General features: G+C 36.1%; 2 protein-coding genes across 2 annotated transcripts; one reads left to right on the forward strand and one right to left on the reverse strand.

Annotated features, from left to right (window-relative positions):
• Window positions 1-7,427: 7,427 nt before the first annotated feature.
• On the reverse strand, window positions 7,428-10,181 carry LOC126792770 (F-box/kelch-repeat protein SKIP11-like). Its single transcript, XM_050519247.1, has 2 exons — window positions 9,932-10,181; window positions 7,428-9,164 (listed from the first exon to the last, which is right to left on the reverse strand). Exon 2 carries the CDS (start codon window positions 9,157-9,159, stop codon window positions 7,813-7,815), a length of 1,347 nt encoding a protein of 448 aa, XP_050375204.1. The 5' UTR covers window positions 9,160-9,164; window positions 9,932-10,181; the 3' UTR covers window positions 7,428-7,812.
• An 11,191-nt stretch (window positions 10,182-21,372) lies between these two features.
• On the forward strand, window positions 21,373-24,075 carry LOC126792778 (peptidyl-prolyl cis-trans isomerase CYP23). Its single transcript, XM_050519256.1, has 7 exons — window positions 21,373-21,545; window positions 21,646-21,908; window positions 22,043-22,115; window positions 22,221-22,310; window positions 22,894-22,933; window positions 23,571-23,653; window positions 23,743-24,075. The coding sequence occupies exons 1-7, from the start codon at window positions 21,378-21,380 to the stop codon at window positions 23,761-23,763; spliced, it is 738 nt and encodes a 245-aa protein (XP_050375213.1). The 5' UTR covers window positions 21,373-21,377; the 3' UTR covers window positions 23,764-24,075.
• Window positions 24,076-24,657: the final 582 nt, after the last annotated feature.

The following is a 24,657-nucleotide window of genomic DNA, read 5'->3' on the forward strand; positions in this document are numbered from 1 at the left end:
TATTTCTTCCACCATCACCTAGTATACGTCGATGCATCGTAGACTGCACGTATCTCATAGTTATTCTATTAATAATCAAATTACAGATCAACTAAACTAATTGGTAATCAAGAAGCTTCATGCCTCACCAGACCTAATTAACTTCAATAAAACTATACCCATAATACTAAATGGGATCTTAATCACGTGTACTGCTGGCAGTTGCCTTAATACTTGACCTAGAACTAGTTCATCAACCTAATTTCATTAACTATCTTTAATATCTTATGCTAGCAATAATTTAATTACACCTAAGTTAAGCCCTCGATAAACCCCTATCATCAACGTCTTATTATAGTAGTGTACAATTAGGGTTTGGCGGTCGGCTTAATAAATTAGGCTAATTAGGGGTTAATTAGATCTGTTCTATAAGGGCATCGCAAGCAATAAGCGAGATTACTTGGAAACAAAAAGATGGGGGACACACTTGTTTTGTCTAAATCTCTTTGTCTGGATTTTGCTGGATCCTCGCCTGCATCATTTCTTCTCGATTCATTTTGCGGATAGTGGTTTAGTCCATGTACTTGTATTGTATATTGTGGAACATAGATCGAGTACAGTTGCTATCATATCATCACTGGTTTGATTATTAAGCTGGCCCTTATCTTTAGCTTTGATATAAACAAGGTGTCTACTACTGGCGAGTGATTGAACCAGCACAAATTGGTTAGAGCGGCTAAATGCATAAACTAAATGGCAAATGGAAGTTTGTTTACACAAAACTATTGAACTCGTGCATTGTGCCTTAAATGAGTTTGCCTTTTATTTTCACATTCTCTTGATGAAGTGTTTAATGAGGTTGATGTTTTAGTATTCCTAAAACTTAAACGTATACTGAAACATCGACTTTAATTTATAGTTTCTTGTAATCTAATTTAATTTATTTTGATCACTATGAATCTGATATGTTTCGAATAAAAGATTTTTAATATGTTAGAAGCCCAACGTCATCATTTATAATTATTCAGATAGTCTGCTCTGCATTCTTTTCATTATTACAAGAAGCATCACGATATGTCTATTTTCTCTATTCTTAGTATCTCACAATTGTCTGTCAATGCTACCAGCTTCATCTCGTACTTTAATTAATAGTTTCTTGGCTGAGAGTTTGTTATTTGCTATGATTTTTATATTTATGATTTTGTATGAGTTGGTGTACACATGACGGATTGAGATTTTTTTTATCCTATTTTTTAGAATTTATAGACATATGAGGTCAGTTTATTTTCACTCTTTTATTAGTTTGAGTTCAATAAATTATGTACAATTTGTCCTAAAAAAAACTATTGAACTTCAACACCTCTACTCACTTATCCAAAGATCTGCCGAGTTAATCTATAGTAATCAACATCCGTGAAAGCATCTCACCCAAACTTAGACCAGAAAATCAACCACCTTTGGCAGGCATAAGAATTGAAGGGCATCTCTATATTAAAAATCGGGGACAAAATGTAATGTACGTAGTTGGAGATGATGATATCTCATCATCCGAAATTCCGGATGGGCAAGACAGCAACGTGCAAAATCTGCCAAGAAGAAAAGAAGCCCATCTCCATGTGATACCTCCGTGTCATCCCCTTCATCTATAATGTTCCATCGCACGTGGTAAGTTAACCTAATTTAGCCCCCCATATATATGCATCTCATTTATATAAACTAATGTCGCATATAAACTATATAAATATGATCCTCGTAACATGGATCTTGAATTATATGATCTGTCTAATGTTAGCTCGAGGCATGTACCGATGCCTTTTGAGTTAGCTGTCACATATACCATGAATCTAGCTAAGAGAGCTAGCTAACTATTATTAGGTGTAACATTTTGGGTATATAATAAGTTAGAGAAAAATTCTTAAAGGACTTTGCCGCCATGTGGCCATGGGATATCCCAATAAAAATCCAACATTTTATTTTTAAATTCCTATTTTGACCCACTTAAACAATCACTATACCCAAAATATCCCTGTTATGTTCTTATCGACAGTCATTTACAAGTTTCCATAATGTTGTGTTGTGATGTGTCGCAACCACTTGGCAGATGGACCATGTTAATTCTTCTATCTAATTCCTATCATCGTTGCATGGGGCTCTTCTCTTCACTGCTTTAGGGTACAATAATGGCATGTGAGTCTTGTGGGGGTTCATGACTCCGATGTATCATGCTCGTGATGTCTATTTATCAGAAATTTTAGTATACATCAACATATGATATATATTATCTATTTAATTGTCGATATTGTTTGGTGAGTGAGAACAGAAAAAATAATATATATTATTAACCGTTGAATGTGAGATGTATAACATACAATGATGTATAATAGATTAACTCCTACTTATCGGCTTACCTTTAGAAGTTAGACAAAGAGAGATACAATTCATCTTTTAGTTTTAACTCGATTTTTCATATTTTTCAAGTTAATGCCGAGTGTATTTCATTAAGTCGGTGTGAGAATATAAATATTGAAGTGGAAATGAGATAGATAAGAAAACAATTAATACGAAATGAACCGGAGGAAGCACGAAATAGTGTATGAGTTTAGACATTTCAAATACGTTACTAGAAGTTCAAAAAGAAAAAACGAAGGATCCTTTAAAAAAAATGAAGGAAAGTCAGATTTGTGGAAGTTTCTTGGAAAATTCAACAAAGCAAAGGAAGCTCATGAGGACAAATTTATTCAACAAGAAATTTCTAAGCAACCAACTTCCCTACGGCCATCTACAAATGCTTGAGAGATGATTTTTGGAGTCAAATTGTAAGCTTTCAGCTAGGTAATTCTAATAGAGATTGCAATTTCTTAGAATATGAGTTGAGTAGCTTGGCCGAAAGTCGTCAAATGCTTATCGCAAGTTTGCGATCGAGATACTTCATCACCAGAGCTACAAATCCTCTCGTACGTTTTCAACTATGAAATGCTAATGTGTTGGTTAAATTGACATTTGGTTAAAGCAAAACACACGATTGACGACAAAGAAGTGCGTCTTGCTTAGGGTTTTAGTTGATAAGTCACCTATCAATTTCGCATTACTTTTTCTAAACCGAACAAGTAGATGCCTGGCTAAGAAGTCATCATTTCTGAAAAAGAAAATGTCGACCTAGATAGGAAATAAGGTAGGGAAGAAGTGTACGAGAGCTTATAACACGTCATTGATGTGACTAAGTGAGATCAAAAGCAAGTCGGCAACAACTACAAGGCATTGACGTTCATTACTAAATACTAATTATAATTACATCGATCAAGTTCTAAGAAAGTCGATTAAGACATAGTTTCAACAGATGGAACAGGAGTATTAGTTATACATTACACAGCCCTTCTTGGCTGACGAGGTCCGCACTAAGAATTTGGTGCGGATTTCTATATTTTTATCATTTTTTGATTGAATTTTCTCATCTTAACCGTCTAGTATCTATATAATATTGTGTAGATCATCTCTGCAAAATTTCAGCCAATTTAGTAATCGTTAAGGCCCTCAAAATTTCGTTTTTCTGTTAACAATATGAACGGTTCATATTCGACAGAATTTGGTCCGTCTATTTGTTATTCGATTTTGAGTGCCTTAAAGATTATTAAATTGGTTGAAATTTTGCAGAGATGATCTCCACAATATTATCTGGATACTAGACGGTGGAGTTTAGAAAATTTGATCAAAAAGTAGTACAAAAATGAAAATCCGTACTAAAACTATTGGTGCGGACCTCCGCATTTGAGAAAATCCGATACATTACATATATATACACGATAATAGAAGTTCTAGGATGAAATCAATCAAATTTCACGACTAATTGAACTGATAATGATTGGAGCTGCCGGGCTACATGCCTCTCAATCTTTATAAAGCCTCTATTATCCTGCATTCATATTCTCAATACAACCTCACACGTAATCAAGAGGTCACAACTAATCGCAATTCGCAATAGTTGGAGCGACTCTTAATCTTACAAGAGCGGCCATGAGAGATGAACAAATAAATGGCATAAGCGAACTACTACACCACGAATAAGATCTTATAATCAGTTAGGTTTAGTTTTGTCAGTGAAGTTATCGGTTGATAATCTTATTATCCTAACACATGGACTTTTAATCACTCGGCATTTCATGTCAACTCTATTAATCCTTTTATTACTTAAAGCAAAGCAAATCAAATCACGTAGAGTAGGTCGTATTACTCGTATATATGTAGTTGTCTATTCCATATAGACTAGGCTCATTAGGCACTAGCTGATGATATCTTTGAAGATCTAAAAAAGACCAAAACCAACCAAACAAAAGCATGATAAGTGCAACTCAGTTTTGTTAATATGCCTTGACATATAATTAGGGTGTCACTTAAGCAAAGGCCTTATATGGTGTTCCATGACAACTTTGTTTGTGGTAAATTTGGAGACAAAGAATCTAAGAAAGGTTGCTTCAAGCAGTTTTCAACTTTTGATATCTGTCATGTGGGTTTTAATGGGTGGGGTTCAAATTTAAAGTAACCATTGCTCTCCAAAGATTTAATACAAAGAATGCTTCTGTTTCAAGGAAAAGAGTCATCCAATATTATAAATCTCTAATGTCATTTGCCTATTTGCGTATGCTAATTATATTTATGTCATTGATGGTGTTGAAAGGAATATAGAGAAGAAAATGAAATCAAATCTGCCTTTTCTATTTATTTCCTATGTTCAATTAGTGGGAGATGGGCACATAAAGAGAATTATTAGATTAGGGCATCCTAAAGGGAATTTCAATCCATGATGCCATTTGTATTATCCACCACTATCACCACCACCACTACACAATTAGCTCGCAAGAGGTCACTTTATGTTGATATTATGGCCACCCTCAACTGTAAAGGAGCAATTAAAACATGGGACTTGTTCCTTGTTCCACACATCAAGGTTGTGGTTATTCATATAAAATTAAGGGAAACAAAAGCACTAACATCAATTACGAGCTAAATGTTCTTCAGAGATATCACTAATGACCTTATAATATTCCATTTACCACGTACACACCAAAAGGTCCAAGACAAACTTGACGTGATCAAATCAATATTCAATGGAAAAGTTGGAAACCATTAAACCTAAAACCCTGAAACTTATTTTGTTGGCAGCCCACTCAAAACCATTGGCAGTGTGTTGTTGGTGCATTTCTTGGGTTGGGCTGTAGTGAACTTCAAGCATCTAAAGGGTAGTTTTGAGCCCAATTTGGCTATTATTGAAAGATCATAGAACCCATTGTATTTCTGTTATAATCTTAAAAGCTGTCTGCAACTACTGCTGCAGAGTGCAGACCTAACAAAATTGAGTTTCTGACTACCAAGCTGAAGTGCCAGCATACCATAATATCCAATTGACTCACAAATAAATGATAAAAAGCTTGTTGAAGTTGAACAGCAGCTGGAAAACGGAACAGTTCGAATCAGATATTGCGAAGAAATTCATTTTTGTTAATTCGTTATACACGAGTTTATCATAGATATAGAATACCTTCCTCTAAAAAAAAACAGAAACAAAATGGATGATGGTCATCTAACTCATCTAATAAAGCAAACAATGAGCTAGAATCGTTAATGCAGGGCAGTCGTGCAAGTTTAGATTTATGCATGCCTAACCGACGAAATAAATAGTACGAACATTCGGTTTTATAACCTGTGATGAGTGCACCAGGAGTTCATATATCCATGTGAGCAAAGTGACCTAACCCACCGAGAATTGTTTGTTGATGATGACGGTATGCAATAACACTATCAGAAGGGGAAAAAGGGAGTTTCAGGTAAGCAATCTTTGCTTGTTCCGGAAGAGGAAATAATCCGAAATATATGCCAAGTAGAAAGCAACGAGTAATAGCCAACCAAGCCTTTTACCCCATCTGGAAAACCCTGGGGACGTCCCTATATACACCAATAAATTAAAACATGGACAACCAGGCCAAGTAAACATTGAGGAATCAAAGCAAAAACAGATAACCATCATATCAAGGAGGCGAAGAATGGCCATGACACTTCTTTTTTGTCATACTAAAAGAAAGTCAATGAAGGCCGGTGATTTCAGACCTACCAATTAAGTTTATATAATAAACAGAACAGGGCTTTCCAGATTTGCATCACACTAATAGGGTGAAGATTGAAGAACACATGCATTTTTCTGTGCTACATTTCTAAATTTATGTTTGGCATGTAAATTTTCAGGTGCATGAAACTTATGTCAATTCTAATCTTCACAGTTTGGAACTGGTATTGAAATTTGACACTGAACTCCATGAAATGCGAGCACATTGGCAAAGGGAGCTACTTATTGTGTTTGATTCTATCATATAATATGAATGAATGCAATGTCCCGGCTCTAAGATCAGCTCGGATAACAGAAAATAGTATTAAAGGAGTGCAAATACTGGTGCTTCACCGTGTCATGCTTTTTCATGCTGTTGCAAGCACAATTCTATCGACTTGCCAGAGGCATAGAAATGTTATGTAGGAGAGCTTTTTAGAGCATTTCGTTTCTGCTTAATTATTGAAATATATAAAACTTCGCAGATAAAAAGAAAAAGAATTATGACTAGATTTGAAATTGTGGAGGAAATTAAAATTACGATTCATATTACCAAAATTGTGTTATTTCATAACTTCGAAAATGAATTTAATCGAGTGTTTTTGTCATCTGAATTTTCGCCTAACAAGAAATGTCTTCATGAAATCCTCATGGAAGCACAACTCCAACAAAGAAACAAACAAAGAAAGAAAATCACCATGGACACTTGCAATTTTCTACTAAGGGGCTAAGGATGAGAAATTAGAGTAAAAAGTTTACATATAAAAGTTTGGAAACACGGTAGCCAGAAATGATGTTAGATTTCTAAACCATATTCTTGTATCAACAACCAAATTAATAATTCTCCAGCATATGTAGGCAACTACTTTTATGTTAGATTTCAAAACCATAGATTCTTGTATCAACAACCAAATTAATAATTCTCCAGCATATGTAGGCAACTACTTTTTAGTTGTAAAACGAAGAATGTAATGAATTCCTTAGTCATACCTCATAAGTGTTAAAATTAGTCTGTTTTAAAACCACCACGTAATATAACAGTCTTAAGTTCTTGTAAAAAGATCAAGAGCGTCCACGACACAATCATAATAAAGGAACACAAGACTTAGACTACGAAGGATGAGGTTCATTCAAATGAAAATAAAGGATGGTTAATTGTTTGGCACATCGATGCAGAATGCCACAGACAACCTCAATCCCCATTATGCCAAGACAGTTCCACAACTTAAAACTTTGAAAACTTGAAATATGAAATAGTTCCCATCGATTTCACATACTGATGATCCGTACAAAAGCCAGCACCCAAGTTAACAATCTCTTTTCGAAGACAATGCAATTGAAATTAATGCAGGGAAACCATTACAACTAGTTCTGTGTATTAAAGTAAGAAAGCTTCAGAAAGCACTACTGACAACCTACAACAATGTGTTGGTACTTCAAGTTATTGAACCCATTCTTTTCCTACATGATGCCAACCTTTGAAATTTCTTATGTCACTAAAATTGGGGGGAAGATATTCCATGGAGGAAAACAAATAGAAGATTGAAAAGAAAACGATTTTTTTTACTCAAGATCGATCTCATTCCAAGAAAATAGTCAATTGAATCTTGAGTAAGTCAAAAGTTCTTCTCCATTCTCCCCCACCCAAATGGAAAAACAATCTATAATGAAAGGGGGAGCGTTACCAATTAGCAAGACTCCTGTGTTGGTGGACAAACCAATCTTATACACATGAAGCTTCAGCATCCCATTACAGCACAGTTATAGACAAAGTTACCAGATTGCTTTCTCGCAAGCAAGTTCCATTGTGGAGGACCTTCACTCGGAACCCATGCATTGATCTCAATGAAACCTTCTCCCAGATTCCTAGGGCCACCAATGACAATAAGACGATCCCCACAAGCCCTGAATGCGAGCCCCCAACCATTCATTGAGACTGCTCGCTCAGGCAATCTTCCCACTGTGATCCACAATCTTCGTTCTTTGTCATACTTCCTCACCTCCATGTCAGCATAGTCAGCTGCATACAAGTCATTATTTACCACTGCAACCAAAGGCGGTGCCTCGGCAGTTGCAGGCATGTCAGTCTCTCTGGCTGCACCACTCCGCCCGGGAGACATGTTAGGTATGAGTGTCCATTTTTTTGTCTTTAAATCATATTCTTCCCCACAATTAAGTACCTTTGAGTCACTTCCCCCAATCCCACCAATGACATAAAACTTTTCATCCATGAATACCCCGGAACACATCTTTCGCGGCTTATTCATGTCTGGAAGGAGCTCCCAAGTCTGAGTCTCAGAATTGTATAGCTCCGCAGAGCTGAGTATCTGTCCCTGCGAGTCACACCCACCTGCCAGAATTGCAATCTCCTTGAAGCTTGCAGACCCAAACAAGCATCTCGGGGCATTCATCCTCATTCCAGAAGACCAAGAGTTTGTTAAAATACTGTACCTAAAGATTACATGAGCAGTGACCTCCTTACCAAATACAAGAAGCTCAGTGCCTACAGCCAACGACTCCTTGTCTGAACACATGAAGCATTCATTGGAAGTCATTCTCGGCAAGTGCATCCACTTTCCTCGATTGGGATCAAATGCCTCCCATTCAAGTAAGTGGCAAGAAAAATAAATCCAATGCTCAACAACATCATTCTGCCTCCTCAGCTTATACAGCTCCCCAGTCCGAACTAATGACCAGAAGCTCTTGTTCAATGAGGCAATGGAACCATAATCAGACCTCGAGCAGTGAATTAGGCAGCTGATCGAGTTGTCCCGCCCAATGGGATGTATAAGGGAGTCTGAATCCGATGAGCCAGCCCCATCCTGATTACCCTCATCTTCGGATTGCTCACACGAAGAGGGTTGAGCCATCTCCATCATCTCACAGCAATCCAGTAGCTTACACAGCTTCCGATGTCGATTATCATCATCATCATCATCTTCTCCATCAAACTCCAATGGCCGCTTTCCATTGGCAATATCGACTTTGAGCTGATGAAATGTCATCCGGTAAGGCCACTTGCTCTCTGGCTGCTGGCAGGAGCTCGAGAACACCCTTGAAAGCAAGCAGAACCGATCCTCCAACATTTCTCCTGATAAAAACAATCAATTAAGAAAAGCCACAGATTTCACACACCCGATATTTAATCCAAATGCAACAAATTCCACTGCTGAAAATTAATAAATCCTAAACAACCAAGTCCCACAGACACAACTAACTATTCAGAGAACAATAATAACACAAACTTCATTCAAAGATGTTCAATTTTAATGACTGGATGTCTGGATTGGTGTGAATTCAATGAAGAACAAATTCAGCAAACCTCTCAGATTTCTAAATCCAATCCAGATGAACTAACTTGAGGACAAAAACAACAATCTTTCAACAGTTTTCTTCTTCTTCTTCTTTCAATGGTTGATAAATCAAGATGGCATTTATTAGAATCAAATTTGTCAAACAAGAACACAATCCCAGAAACCTGAAAACACATACAAATTCAAAAACAACAATACTTCCATCCAAACAAGAGATCAAGAAATTAAACAAAATCCCATTCTTTTTTCCAAATTAAGAAACAATAATCACTGTGTATTTAACGAAACAAAAACTTGGGTCCCCTATATATCAGCAAAACAATTGCAAACCCAGTAATCCAATTGTAACAATAATCAAAACCCAGACAGCTCTAGACTAGTCCAAAAGGAAAAAAAATAAAAATAAAAACGAAACCAAAAATTAGATCTGTTCACAATTGGTTATCGATAATAAACCCGTGTTCATCCCATTAACCAATGGAGGTGAATTGATCCAAAAAAAGGAGAGAGTAAAGAAATGCGAGGGAGGGAATAAGTGACTTACGGATTGGATAAGAAGAGAAAAAAAAAAGGGACCTGGTTGGAATTATCACAATTTACAATACATCTCTCTCTATTTCTCTATCTGTCTATCAATCTATACCCAACCAAAAAAAAAATCAAAAAAAAGAAAAGAAGGGTATCTCTCTGTGTGTGTATTTGCAGTTTCTGTTCTTCGCGTTCTTCTTCTTCGTTTGTCCTTTGGATTCTCTCTGCAAATCAGAGACGGGCTTTGAGGGGGCTCTTGGCTTTGGAGCTAAAATCTTTTAGACAGGCCCCTCTTTATTTCTCTTAAACTATCCCTTTTTTCATTAATGAAATATATAATTTTGTTTTTGTTTGTAATAATATTGTATTCGTTTTTATTGGGGGTGGTGGTGGAGGCGGGGCCCAGTAAAAGCTGCGAGAGAGAGAGGAGAGGGGGGATGTTCTTCTTCTTCTTCCTCCTTCCTTCTTCTTCTTTCTTTGCCGTTGAAGTAGCCGTCGCCGTTATGAAACCGGCAACCGGTGGAGGCCGGTAAATGGACACGTGTTCATCAGGGGAGACTTGTGGTCTGTCCCGCTCTGGTGTCGACGAGCTCCGTATGGCTTACGTCTTCTGCGCGAGAAAGATTTCCGGTTTCTCGTTTTAAGTCAATATCTCGCACTTTCCAGTTCATCTACTTGTTTCGGGGGTTAGGATTGGCTGCCACGGGGGGGCTGGGGACCCCCTCTCGTTTGGTTGATGGCCAGTCAAATCGACTGTAAAATGTTAGGTCGTTCGTCGACGTTACTAACTCGTTATTATTACGTTCCGGCACTCTGTTTAATCATGTTTTGTAGCATTCACTGGTTTTTCTTTTTTGAAAAAAAAAAAACAGAACAATAGTTTGATTCAGTAGAAAAAGGAAGAAAAAAAGTTGTTGGAGTGTGAATATAATCAAACTTGATTACTAAGCCTAAACTCCATTTTGTACCCCTAGTGATAATGAGCAATGTTATGTTGTTGCAGTACTAAACGTACGATGTGAATAGTGTTTTTGTTGTATAATGATTTTATTGTTTAATATAGAGATGTGAAAGTAACATGCTACACGTCAATAATTACATCAACAAAGGTTTAACATGACCGAACTGGGTTACAATTTTTGTTTTTTTATGCACTTAGATTTCATATTCAAACACTTGTGTATTAAAACTCGCATTGCCATGCTCTTAGAATAGTTGCAACGCAAACACTTCATCCGTTTTGTACATTAAATATAGACAAGCATAGATGAAAACTAGTAAGTACGAAGAATTCAAAATGTGTTACTAATAATTTTTTATATAACTGGGTTCATAATTGAAAAAATATTGAACGCATATGAAGTCAAATTCAAGTGGCGTTACATAATTCAATACTCTACTTTCAAATAAATGATAGATTAGCATGATTGATCGGGTTAGGCACTTTCCTGTCGCTAACCATGAAGTTAGGCATCGAGATTTAGACACATCAATATCGGTAGCCTTTCGACATTTGGTAGAGAACGCCAAGTAGACAAAGATTGGGTCCAAAATAACGGATCAAACATAAATCATTTGCGTTTTGGTCCTGTAAGTATCACCGTTCTATTTCACACACCAATCAGAAAATTCAATTCAAACCTTAAAAAGGTAGAGAGGCCCTTCACGGCATTTGCCCCTTGGGATAAATAGGATAAGGAAAATCCTACGGGAACCGGACGGCACGTTTGACCCCGTCAATATTTTCAAAACTGTGATTATTATGAATAATCTAGATTATCTTTATTGATGATTAGAGAGAGAGATGAAGAGGGACACGTCACACTTGACAATTGTGGCGAAATGTGGATCGCAGAAATGTGAGAGTGACAAAGTAGCAAACAAAAACAGGTAGGATTGTAGGAAAGCCATTAGAATTTTTATTTTTTTGGAAAATCTCAGAAAGAACACAATTTCACATTAAGAATACAAAGCTGAGGTGGTCCCACCGACTTTTCTCCCCTTACGACTCTCCGAATTCGCATCCGCCGGCCGTTTGTCAGCTACCGGTGAAATTTCACGAGATCTTGACCGGAATTCACTTGCAGAGGGTGGTAGTATAAATGTGACATGGTTGCTTTCGGTTCCAAGCTTGGTGAAGTTGTGGGGATTCTATTTCCGTACGATATATGAGTATAGTAAAGAGATAATATCATCGAAGTTACTTCTCATGGTCATAAAATTGATAAAATTATTTGTTTTGTAGGTAGTATGTTAGCGTCCGTTTCTAATATATCACTTTTATTAATCAGAAATAAACCACGGCAAGTGGTTACATAAGGTTCTTACCCACAAGTTCGTTTGTTGTGGAAACGTTTAAACATTGCATTCACTCAATTTAATTTTCGAATCTAAAATGTGATAAAAGTGAGCGTGACCAGGAGGAGGGTTAGAATAGAATGCCTTATTGGGGTTGCCCAATTACTTACATAATGTGGTTTGACATGATCGCATGCCCAATACATAGGTTTATTTGGAGCTAGATACATAATGTGTATTGAATTCTATACATGCATTATATCTTGCTCCGTAGTATGTTACGTAATTTCATACTTGAAAGGTTAAAAATGAGGAGGAACAGTTGTGCATGCATTTTTCTTTGTCTCTAGTAATCAAAACTTAATAATATCAATTTCATTAATCAAGGCTTTATGATCTAAGTTTGATATTTTAACCTCATTACATCTTAAATACAAAAAATCAACCGATACATTAAGAAAGTATGATATGACAAACTTAAAAATAATTTGTACCCCATAATAGATAGTAGCAAATTTTTCATAGCCAGGTAAATTTTAAAGCTTGTTCATGTCATATCGAATAGAGCAAATTTCTAAGATGTAAACCTGTTCTTTTTCTCGATGTGAACAATGTCGAAGTAGTATATTCCAACTCTAGAGTAATCATGTGATCTTACTCATTATATATTGCTTAATACAATGAAATCGGTGACAGCCCTGGGGCTAGTCTAGGGCCTCCATTTTTTGGGGGACTGAAAAAACTTTTATATGCATGAATTTTTTTTTCAAGAAAAATCTTTAAAAAAAATATTCTTAATTATGTGTGAGTTATGCAATAGTCATTGATCAAATATTTTTTTATTCCAATTTTTTTTCCATTATCAATTTAAGACATAAAAATCATTATCAATTCAAATTTTTTCTTCCTCGATCAAACATAAAGATGTGAGATTTCAAAAGCACTTTAATTTATTATTATTTTGTTTGGTTTTATTTCCTTCTCTTTTTTAGTTGAGAGAATGTAATGAAATCATAATTAGTTTTTTAACTAGGTATTATGAGCCATTAATAAACTTAGAATAATAAAATTGGTTTCATTTTTGTTTATAGGAATTTTAGAATTGTCCGTGTTTCAACATTCAACAAGGAACAATGAATAATTAGGGGTTTTTTTTTCGAGCATTTATTTTGGGGCCTCAAATATTTTTCATCTTGAGCCTCTAAGCGCACAAAGCCGGTCGTGAATGAAATCGTAGTAATTTGTAATCTTGTAATAACCCTAAAATTTCAAACAATATTAGTTTGATTTAGATTCTATAAAATTTCGAATTTTAATTAGAATAAATGTGATTGGTAGCGACGTTATAAAAAGAGAAACGGAAATGATTTCAGAACGTTTAATTAGAAAAACGTTACATTTCCGCTACGTATATATCGACTTTTATTCCGTCGCTCGGTTGCGAAAACTTTCTTCAGAAAAATTATAGAGCTCGTCGATACGAGTTCGTGAGTATGTTACGCGTTCTAATTGGACATCGGACGTAGAAGTTATTAACGTCGGAAGTTCATTTCCGATTTTGAAAACTGGTATAAATAGGAAAATTTAGGGATTAGGGTTTCCATTTCTGGAAAACCCTTCACCCGCCCCCATTTTCTCTCTCTCTCTCTCTCCTCTCGCGACTGTCTCTCCCCAATCGCTCTCCCTCCCTCCATCTAGCTTCGCCTGCAACCTCAGCGACCGGCCGCCGTGGTGCACACCGCCTAGCCCAGAGGCATCACCCACTCCTCCGCAGTCGACCCCGAGCTTGCGGCGCTCCGTCTCGCCGCGGAGAGCTCTCTCTCACCACGAGCCTCCCTCTGCCTCGCACCCCGATCGTCGCCTCCAAGCTGCTGTGTCCCTCACCACCGTTCCCTAGGGCATCGCGAGACCCTCCACCGCCCTTCCCTAGCACGCCGTGCCTCGTCTCGCCGCCAAAGAGCCGCATCGACGAGGCAAGTTCCTGCGCGAAGCTTGTTGACGATTCGATTGTTTCCAACGCAATTTGGACTTCGATCTAGGTAAGGATGCATTTAATTCATGATTGAGATGTTTGTGTGACGATTTTGTGATGTTTTTGGATGAATTGGGAGGATTTTGGAGGAGGATCGGAGGTGTAGGTGAGGGTTGTGCACCGCTGCCTTAGGCGGCGCGTGTGAGTGCGTGGGGTGGCCTAGAGGGGGGGCGTGAGGCAGTGGGGAGGAAGAGGAGGAAGAGAATGAGAGAAATGAGGCGGCGGTGGCGTGCTACGCGCCGGTTTTGGGTCCAATATTCCAGAAGGGTATTTCGGTAATTTACTTACATACGATAAAATGTAAATTTTATTTACGTACGGTAAATGTAAATTAAATTTTACGTACGGTAAATGTAAATATAAATTACTTTCAGTAATTGTAAAAAGTAATTTGTAAAAGGTAAATTAGTAATTTTTATTTACTGAAATTGTATTTACATTTAAACAGTATGTATACGTACAGAAATACGTATTATTTGTGTATTGATACATGAATACATGAATAGTAACCGTGAACAGTAACTTCGTAAAAACCAAAAATTGCTGAACAGTAACAGTTTATTACTGTTTCGGAATTTAAAGGTTTACGAAACGTTTCTAAATTCTTTTCTTGTCTTTTCAAGGTGATCAATAAATCAAAAAAAAGAATTAGCTGCGGAATTTTGGAGTTTCACTCAAGACGATAAGGTGAGTAAAATCTCACATATTACGAATCTACCCTCGCGGAGATTCAAGATTTTTGCAAGAGTATTTAATATTGAATTACAACATGTATACAATATAGTGGATTACATATATACTGTATAAAATGTAATAAGTACATATATATATATATAGTTCATTATATTATATACTGTTATTAATTCATTAGAAATGGTCATTTCGATGACGAAAAATTGTGTATTGAGCATGTGTTTGTGAAATGTGACATGTATAGGATATAGTGGACTATATATATATTGTATAAATGGTAAATAAGTACGAATATATATAATTTGCTATATAATATACTGTTATAATTTTATTGTGATTATATCGAGCATAATTTTGAATCGTACAATATGATGTGTTATTATTATACGTGATTTTAACACGGAGATTGTTAAAATGTCGATTTGTCTTCGGATTTGATTTTGTACAATATGATGTGAGATTATTGTACGTGTTTGGCATGTCGGAACCTAGCCTTTGGCCGGGCGAAAGTTACGATACAGTTAGAGCTCTAGTATGTCTGCCGTAGTACTACAAGTGAGGTAACAGGTGGTTATATGCTCATGAGTACTCAGTTGTTTTGGATGTTGAGTAGCGGGTGGTTACCCAATATTAGCGGTGTACTGCATGAGGGGTAACAGATGTGTACCAGCGCTCATAGTACCCGTAATAGGAACGTATTAGAGTAACCAGATGAGTTGCCCGATTTCTCATAAGTACATTTATATTGTGGTGACGTGGATTTTTGTATATGTTGTTACATGAGTTATATTATCATTTTACTCATACGAGCTGTAAAGCTTACCGGGTTTGTGTTTACAATCCCGGTGCACCAATTCGATGGTGTAGGGGATACTACCGCAGGTGTTGATCAGTGAGGATCGAGGGACAACACTGAAGACTCGAAGTTGTTCATTATCTTACTTGTGGTGAGGTTTTCATTGTGGAATTGTGTGTGAACTTACAAGGATTTATTGTGGTTTTGTGAGAGATTGCGAGGATTATTACACTTCCATCTTATGTAATGTTAAATTATAAATTTGGGTTGTAATAATTGGTTTTTCTGAGTTGTATTGAGAACTTAGTAATGATCCGCTGTGCATTTTAAATGATTTCGATTTCATTGAAATTGTTTAGTGTTTAACGACTTTGGAATTTTGAGTTTTTAAGCTCGAAATTTTAGGGTCGTTACAAATCTATCCATTTTTTGTTATTTTCACATGTGCTAAATTAGGCTAATACATTTTTCATATCATAAACTTTAATGCGAGTACCATCTAAAATATAGTGTAGCACATCAATTAATTTAAAAAAGAATATTAAGCGTAGTGCATCAAATTTTGATATTGCTCTTATGAATAACTTTATCAAATCACTAATATTTATTTATTTTTATTTTTCAAAAGATAAATCACTAATCGAAAATGGCCGGGGCATGTGAGAATAGGTCCCCATAGATTTTGCGCGCGCCAATTGAGGGCAAAGACATTGCTCTAGAATTGAGAGCCACGTGTCACGCTCGCACGTGGGCAACTATTAGTGGACGCAAAATAATGTGTTTATCACCTAATCAAAACTTTCTTACTTTTGTAAAATAACGTAAATAAATTTATTGACTACTTTTTATTTATTTATTTTATTTATAATATTATAAACTTATATTATGTGTCTAATTATTTAATTATTATCTAATTATGAGTCGAGAAAAAACACATGATATATATTGAGACTGAAGAGTGATCGGTAAATTTACTTTAAAAAATACAAACAGTATATTTGGAGAATGCGACTGTACCGGTTTTTGTTTCAAAATTTTGATTATAAATTGAGACTGGAAACAGAAATTTTATGATTAATGGGATATATAGTGTATTGGGGGAATATATGAGGTCGGTGGATCTTATTCTCACAATTGATTGGAAGTTTGTCTTCAATTAAGAGTAGTAGAGTACTTGTAACGACTTGTTTAAAAAGATGAGATTAACTAGCTCCAAACACAGACACGTGCAAAACATCATCTTCCAAACAAAGCAAAATTAGCAACATTAATATATAATTAGTAGTAGAGTACGTGTACTATATGAACTCAAGTATACATATATATATATATATAACGAGGAGGAAGAATATGTAGGATAATGAAACAAATTTCAAAACCAAGCAACTCCACTATCTCCTCCAACCCACAAAGAAAGATTCTGGCGTGCACTCACCACCTTTTTTTTTACATTAGATTAAATTATATAAAATGAACGAATAACGCTAATTATAATTATGAATGATAATCTTCTTCTCCGTCATCGATCGATCCTCAGCAAGGGCAGTGATTTTCTCCAACGCCGGTCTTGCACGTGTCCCCAATTCGTGTAAAGACGTGTTGTCTTTTTGGTCGAAGACGTGTTGTCATGTGGAGCATTATTGGTCGATGAGAAAGGTTGTTGGGTTTTATTCATAATCTCACTGACTAATCGCAACTCACACTTTCATCTTTAAGAAAATCACAACTCAGAGTCTCTCTCTCTCTCGCTCTCTATATCAGAAAACTTCAGAGTGATCTGCAGTATGCACTCACAGTTAAACACCAACAGATTTAAAGACGATGATCGAAAGCTGCTTGATTAACATTAAGAAATTCCCTTACAAAAGAAATCTTTTTCTCGCTCGACTCTTTAAGACTCTCGCGTAGCTCATTGACCTCGATATACACACATAATCATATATATATATACGTACGTCGTACATCTGTTTGTTTGTAAAAATATAAACTAGTCAGTAATGTACTGATGGGTGTGGTTCTACAGTACTGTTGAGAATCCTAAGATCGAGCGCACAATCTAGTGAGCAAATGAAGCGTTCAGTACTTCAGTTAAACAAAACTGCTCTTTCTGTGGATTATTATATATATATATTATTATTATTATCTGTGGGCTGTACAATTAGTGTTTGATGAGCTGCTGTATATCTATCTGTGGAATGTAAAGAATAGCGATCAAGACTTGATCGTATTTGCAAATAATGGATTGTTAAGTGATCCAATAATGCTGAATGCTAGCTAGCTGCATGTGTGTTTTGAGTTATGCCTGCAAACATATGTACAACTATACAAGGTAGGAGTAGAAACTATACCAATTGAGTTGCTTTCTGATTTTTTTCCTTATATGGTGGTTTGGATTTTGGGCTGGTGCCTGGTGGTGATGCTGGTGTTGTTGGTGCTTATTTGGAGTGAAAGAGAAGTGAGATTTGTGGAGGGGACTACCCCATGTGATATGTATGGTGGTTTACAAGACATACATTTTGCTTGCATGTTAGTTCAGGGTTTCATCTGTTTAAGGGTCCATTAGAAACATCACACAACCTAGCTAGCTTTAATATCAGCATTCCATGCCACCTTAATCAATCAAAAACCACAATAACATATATAGTACACTTCAATATGTATAGCAACGTTTGATTGTAATCATTTCGGCATCAAAGTGGTGAGATGTATTTCTTAATTATGTATCAATTGTACTTTTTTATGGTTTAATTTGTGCCGTTTATTTAGTTATAAAATTGACCAATCTACCGATTAAAAAAATGATTCTCTCAGACATATCACATATGCATACAAAGTCATATGCATGTACGTACACCAGTCTAAACGGGGTATACAAAATAGCAGCTAGTGGACATGTTTTTTAAATTCACAATGGGGGTCTCCCTCACTAATAACCTAATTAGGGCATTACAACCAAGTCAAGAATAAGCACTATAAAGCCAAAAGTAGAGAAGATCGATACAAGAGACGTATTCCTCGTGTTCTTCTTCCTCATTCCCTCCATTATTATTTTTTTGTTCCACAGGAAGGAATTTGTGGCGACCAATGGTTAGAATTTTGTTAGCGAACGTCAGCTTCAATAACCCTCTTTATCTTCTTCATTTCCAATCGATGTGTACACAGACATCTCTTCCTGTATTACTGTATATTGGATCGATGGGGATAGATGATAAATACTTTGCTTTACGTCGTCTTCACACATAATAAAGGAAGGGAACAAGAAATCCGTGAATTTCGCCAAACCCTAGCAATTAACGAGTTTGATTAGAACCAAACGAGAAGGCAAATTCTAATTACTCGAATATTAATAGTAACCCCCCATTCGCGACAGTGACTTGGGTCCATTACGATTAAAGGATATCACTGCTCACCCCCATTTCATATTAGAATCTCTTGACCAGTTATATAAAGATTTATAACAAGTTTAATAGCGAATTCCCTTCCTTCGCATGCCGTTTACGTAATTGATTAGAAAATGCCGATACATAGAACTGATAGAAGCATATAACCACTAAACCACCCCACCTCTCTAATCATGGATTGCTCGATCGTTTCGTATTAAAGGGGGCGCATGGTTCATACAGAATTTTTTATTCCTTGATTGATTATAATATAAACTTAATTCCTTATATGCTAATTTACGAATATTGCATGTTCCTCTACGAGAAATTAAAATTCCATAACAATGGGATGACGGGTTATCATAATGTTATACATGAAGCCATGAAGGTAGCTAGGCTTAATCAACTCGCTTTTGATTTGGACAATAGCTAGGAACGTTGTTTGAATAATTGGGAAAACTGCTTTTTAAACAAAAATAATAATTGGAAGAACTGTATGCATATAATGCATTAGAATACTGTACATAGAATAAAAATGAAAAATATACAGATTTAATAGATATAACCATTAAATTAAGATGTCTACCTTCAACACTGGAAATTGAAATTAAGTTATAACACTGGGTTGGAAAACATTAGCAACTACTTTACTGCTGAGATCGGAATGTGAAGGGAATTATAATGGGAATGAGATTGTTGCGTGTGAATAACTGGTTGTTGAAACTTGAAATTAAGTTCATGCTCTTGCTTAGCTAGTTAACTATATATCTTTCCCGAAATATGTCTTCCTTTTGTTCGATCTCTGCTACTTTGTCTTGTTTTGTTTATCTGGTTTTGTAGGTCAAATTTATGGTGGATGTTGCCAAACTCTACGTGAGATGGCATCCATTCTAATTACAGTGTCTACTTCACATCATATCATTGCACAATTCAAGTGGGGCATCTATACCATATTCTGCAATTTGTTTTGTAGTTATCACATGCCTATATGGCTGGACTTCATCAAATTAAATTCCTTGTTAATAATTAAGATCTGAACCCATTAGATATTGAGGTCTGTGGTTGCCACCATTACAAGGATGAAAATTAGTGCAGGATCAGATTCAATTTAGAAGGGACCAATTGACTGATTTTGATTGTCAAACATGTTGAATTCGACTTCTGTATAAATTATATATATAAATATAGTGAATTTAGTTTAAAATACTGCGAGTATCGTATTTTCAAGCTAACTAGTAAGTTCTAGAATGTAATAATTGGTCTGCAGGAACTTATATATACTATTGTATATTTGTATTGGTTTACTTAAATATATAAGCTCAGGAAATTCCAAAGGATTTGAGCCGTGAGAAGAAGGAAGACATTTACAATCACAAAAGTTTCGATACCATGCATGAATCGATCAAGACGTTGATATTGCGTGCTCCAGTTGGAGATGGAATATGTAAATTAAACAGAAATGGGTAGTTACCAGATTCTAAGTTCATGAAAGTAGACTGTTTGCTAGTCATTATAATAAAAGATGCTGACACATATAGTTCTGAAATGATTGACAAGTTTGGAACTGGAATTCAAAGCTAGAATTAGGAACATATCCTTCCAATCTGTTATCTGTGTATGCAATCGCATGCAGCCAGGGTGGAATGTGGGCCGAATGATGTGCAGATAGAGAAGCCCGTGCAAAATGTATTCATCAGATTTACCAATAAAACAAGATTTTGGAAGTTTAGAGCTGTGAAAATGATAGCTAATCCCTGCACCTATAGATAGCAAATAGTAACAGGCTTAGTGTAGGTCAACCAATAAGTGAGTCTTGTCTCCAATTTGCACTTCAAAAGATTTTCCTAGTCGGAGAGTACTACAAGTTTGCCACACGAGTTTGAACTAACGATTCTCAAGTATTCGACTCATATTTTTATTTGTCGTCTAAATTTAAATTTATTAGTTTGATTAGTTTCTCGAGACAATTTTTAGTGTATCGTTTAGACGAATATTTCCACTAATATGGAAATGTATATAGATCTAAAACACAATACAGTTGCCGATGTCGCTAATTTAGACAGCACACAACTAAAAACTCTTGTTTCGATTCTTCTACATAAAAAATTATCACAGGGTAAACGTCTCACGTATTGGATAGTGGTACGGTACTTGTTACTGTTGGGTGGATTCAAAATCCATAAGAGATCACAAAACCAATATGCTATTAGGCCCAACCCAGAATCATGTGTTATGAATAAGACCATCACTCTTAACATTCAAAATGGAAAAAAGACCAAACAGAAACCGTCGATCGGATTTAGGAGCGAAAATGTGGAGCCGGACATCAGCTCTGACCTTGTTCTTCTTTTGTCTCCACGCTACATTTCTCACCGGCGCCATAGCTTCGTCTCAGGAATCTCTTCTCGGATCTGCCCGCGTCGTTTTTCAGGTAACCCAAAATGGAGTATTGAATTCACAGTAAACCAACACACTGAAGCGATTTTGGATTTGGATTTGATGCAAGTGGAGTTGTTGTTTGTAATCTGCAGACCAATTATGGGGACATTGAATTCGGATTCTTCCCCGGCGTTGCACCCAAAACCGTTGACCACATATTCAAGCTCGTTCGTCTCGGCTGCTATAACACCAACCACTTCTTTAGGGTCGACAAGGGCTTCGTGGCCCAAGTCGCTGATGTGGCTAGCGGAAGATCAGCTCCTATGAATGAGCTGCAAAGACAAGAAGCTGTGAAGACTGTGGTCGGTGAGTTTAGTGATGTAAAACATGTCAGAGGGATTCTGTCGATGGGAAGGTATAGTTAAAACCTTAATAGTTTGTAGTTTTTCACTGTGTGTGTTTCATATAAACAAGTGCCAATTGTCGGAGTCTGATCTAAAATTGTTGATTTCTGACTCTGGTTACTTGTTTTGTTTTTTTTTTGTGTAGATATGAAGATCCAAATAGTGCGGCTTCCTCATTTTCGATGCTTCTCGGAGATGCGCCTCATCTTGATCATCAGGTAGGCTATGGTGATTGCAACTAGGAATACTAGGAGTCTAGGACAATATTAGTATTCAGCATGATTAGTAATGCTTTGTATGGCTTAATTCCTGTTCTTTTTCAGTACGCAATTTTTGGTAAAGTGACTAAAGGTGATGAGACTTTGAGGAAGCTCGAGGAACTGCCTACTCGTCGCGAGGGGATTTTTGTAATGGTATGATTGTTGTTCTGCATTTACTTCTTGAAAGTCGCTAAATTATATCCTGTCTTTTTCTTGGCATATTTGATCAGCATGAACTGCCTTTTAAGATAATGTATTTCGCAGTTTAGTTATAGTGTTTCTAGTTATTTTCAGAGTTCTAAGGTCAGTAAGGTGTGTACACAGATTACCATTATATTGTGTTGTATAATTGCATTTCCTATTGCCAGTAGGAACTCAGACAATCTTATTCCGCTAGGAACTTAGATGTAATTTGGTGTCTTCTGGCCCTTTGGTCTAGGTAATACCTATGTGTATTGTAGAATCATTTCCCGTTATATTTTGTATATCGATGTTATAGAGTAATGTGGATATATAACTGTCTCAGACATTAGACTTTCTTACACTTGATCCCTTGAGTTGAGGATACAGTGGAACATGCTTTCCCTCTCTGTTTGAATGGTCAATGTATGCATCCAAGTTCCAATTATGCTTTTAATGTATATGCTGGTCATTTCAACAATTTTATCAATGATCAAAATCTCTTGCCTCTGATTGGTTACGTCCCTTACTTACCATCTGTTTCTTCTTTTATCAGCCGACTGAACGTATAACGATTCTGTCATCATACTACTATGGTAAGAGTCAAGCATCCTGTCATTTGTATTGTTGTGTCAATCTGACTAAGTAACACTTCAATGGAATATGGGACATGATTGATGTCTCAGAGCTAAATAGTCCTGCAATAGAACACATTCAGTCAAATTGCGTTGCGCAGAACTTAGAGTTCTATAATCTTCAAATGATAGATATCCTAGTGTTCCTGAAATCTGAAAAGGCATCCCTAAGTGAGTAAAAGTGAATGGGAGGTTAGTTATCATATAATTGTAATAAAGGCTGGTATTATTTTATATCTGCTGGTATCCTAGTTATAGTGTTTCACATCTGTTATTAATAAGTTTCTAACATAGCGTGTAACTTGATCTTAGAGGTCCTCACTAATAACCTAAATAGACCACTAGATTACTATACTACCAGTCTACCACCACTACTAGTACTAGTAGTAATACTTGTTTTTCATTAGTTTGAATCCAAGGGTGGCGTAAACAATTCCTATTGCTAAAGTGCTCTTCTTGATTTTCTTGCTCTTTGCCGATACATATTTTCCAAATGAACATATGTCTAGGATTGACATGACCTATATTGGTTGTCAAAGTTAATTAGTTAAATTTACATACCGGTAAACCGGTTTTTGTTTGGTTGTGCTGCTTTCAGATACCGAGATGGAGAATTGTGAACATGAGAGGTCAATACTGAAGAGGAGACTTACTGCATCTGCTGTTGAAATTGAAAGACAGGTAAACGATAGTAGTAATTAGCCACATATATTCTTGAAACATCACCATGTTAGCATTGAGCCATCGACTCATCCTCTATTGTTCTCCAGAGAATGAAATGCTTCCCATGAAATAGAAGGCAGACATGACAACATGTTTCGAGTTGCCACCACCCACCCAGATATGGGATGTCCATGGTTGTATTGTCTCCGAAGAAAGCTTAGAGAAGGCGTGGAACAATTTAAAGATTGATCAGTCTACATGGAAAGAAAAAATGTACTTTTGACAGTATTCATTTCATGTTGTCTATTTGATAGGTTTTATGTATATAGAGAAAGACAACAAGGCACCAACTAGAGCTTGCTACTATCTTTTTGCCACTGTACTGTATGCCTCTGTAAATTTAGCTAATGATAGCTGCCAGAAAGCTGCTAATGTTTCTTCTTGGAAGTACATGACCTCAAAATGTATTGACATGGAGAATTAGAGCTGGCAAATAGGTACAAAAGCCCGAGCCCCGTCCGATAAACACATAATTTTATATTTTTATATAAATATTTAAATAATTATCATTATTATACTTTTTAAATTAAAATCTCTTGATTATTTCATTATTTGAATTACAATATTTCATAAATATTATTAAAGTAGTGAAGAAAATATTATTGTTTTAACATACGTAACGTTTTAGAAATAAAATTATGAAATATATTACAGTATTTTATTTATTTTAATATTCTAAATAGTTATATATATAAAACAAACATTTTAAGTACATAATATTTTTTATTTTAATTATGTCATATAATGCTAAGGTGGCGGTCGGCTTCTTGGCCCGACATGAACTTGGGCCGTGGGCTGGGCCGGCTTTAATATTTAAGCAAATAAACCAGTCTAAGCTGGTACGATAAATAAATTGACCGGTCCGAACACAGCATAATCACGATTTTGGCCCGCTTAAAATGGTCCGGCCCAGCCCATTTTACACCTCTACGAAGAATTATGTCTTGGTGAGGTCGAAATCA

The sequence above is a fragment of the Argentina anserina genome, chromosome 4 (assembly GCF_933775445.1).
Source record: "Argentina anserina chromosome 4, drPotAnse1.1, whole genome shotgun sequence".
NCBI classification, from domain to species: domain Eukaryota; kingdom Viridiplantae; phylum Streptophyta; class Magnoliopsida; order Rosales; family Rosaceae; genus Argentina; species Argentina anserina.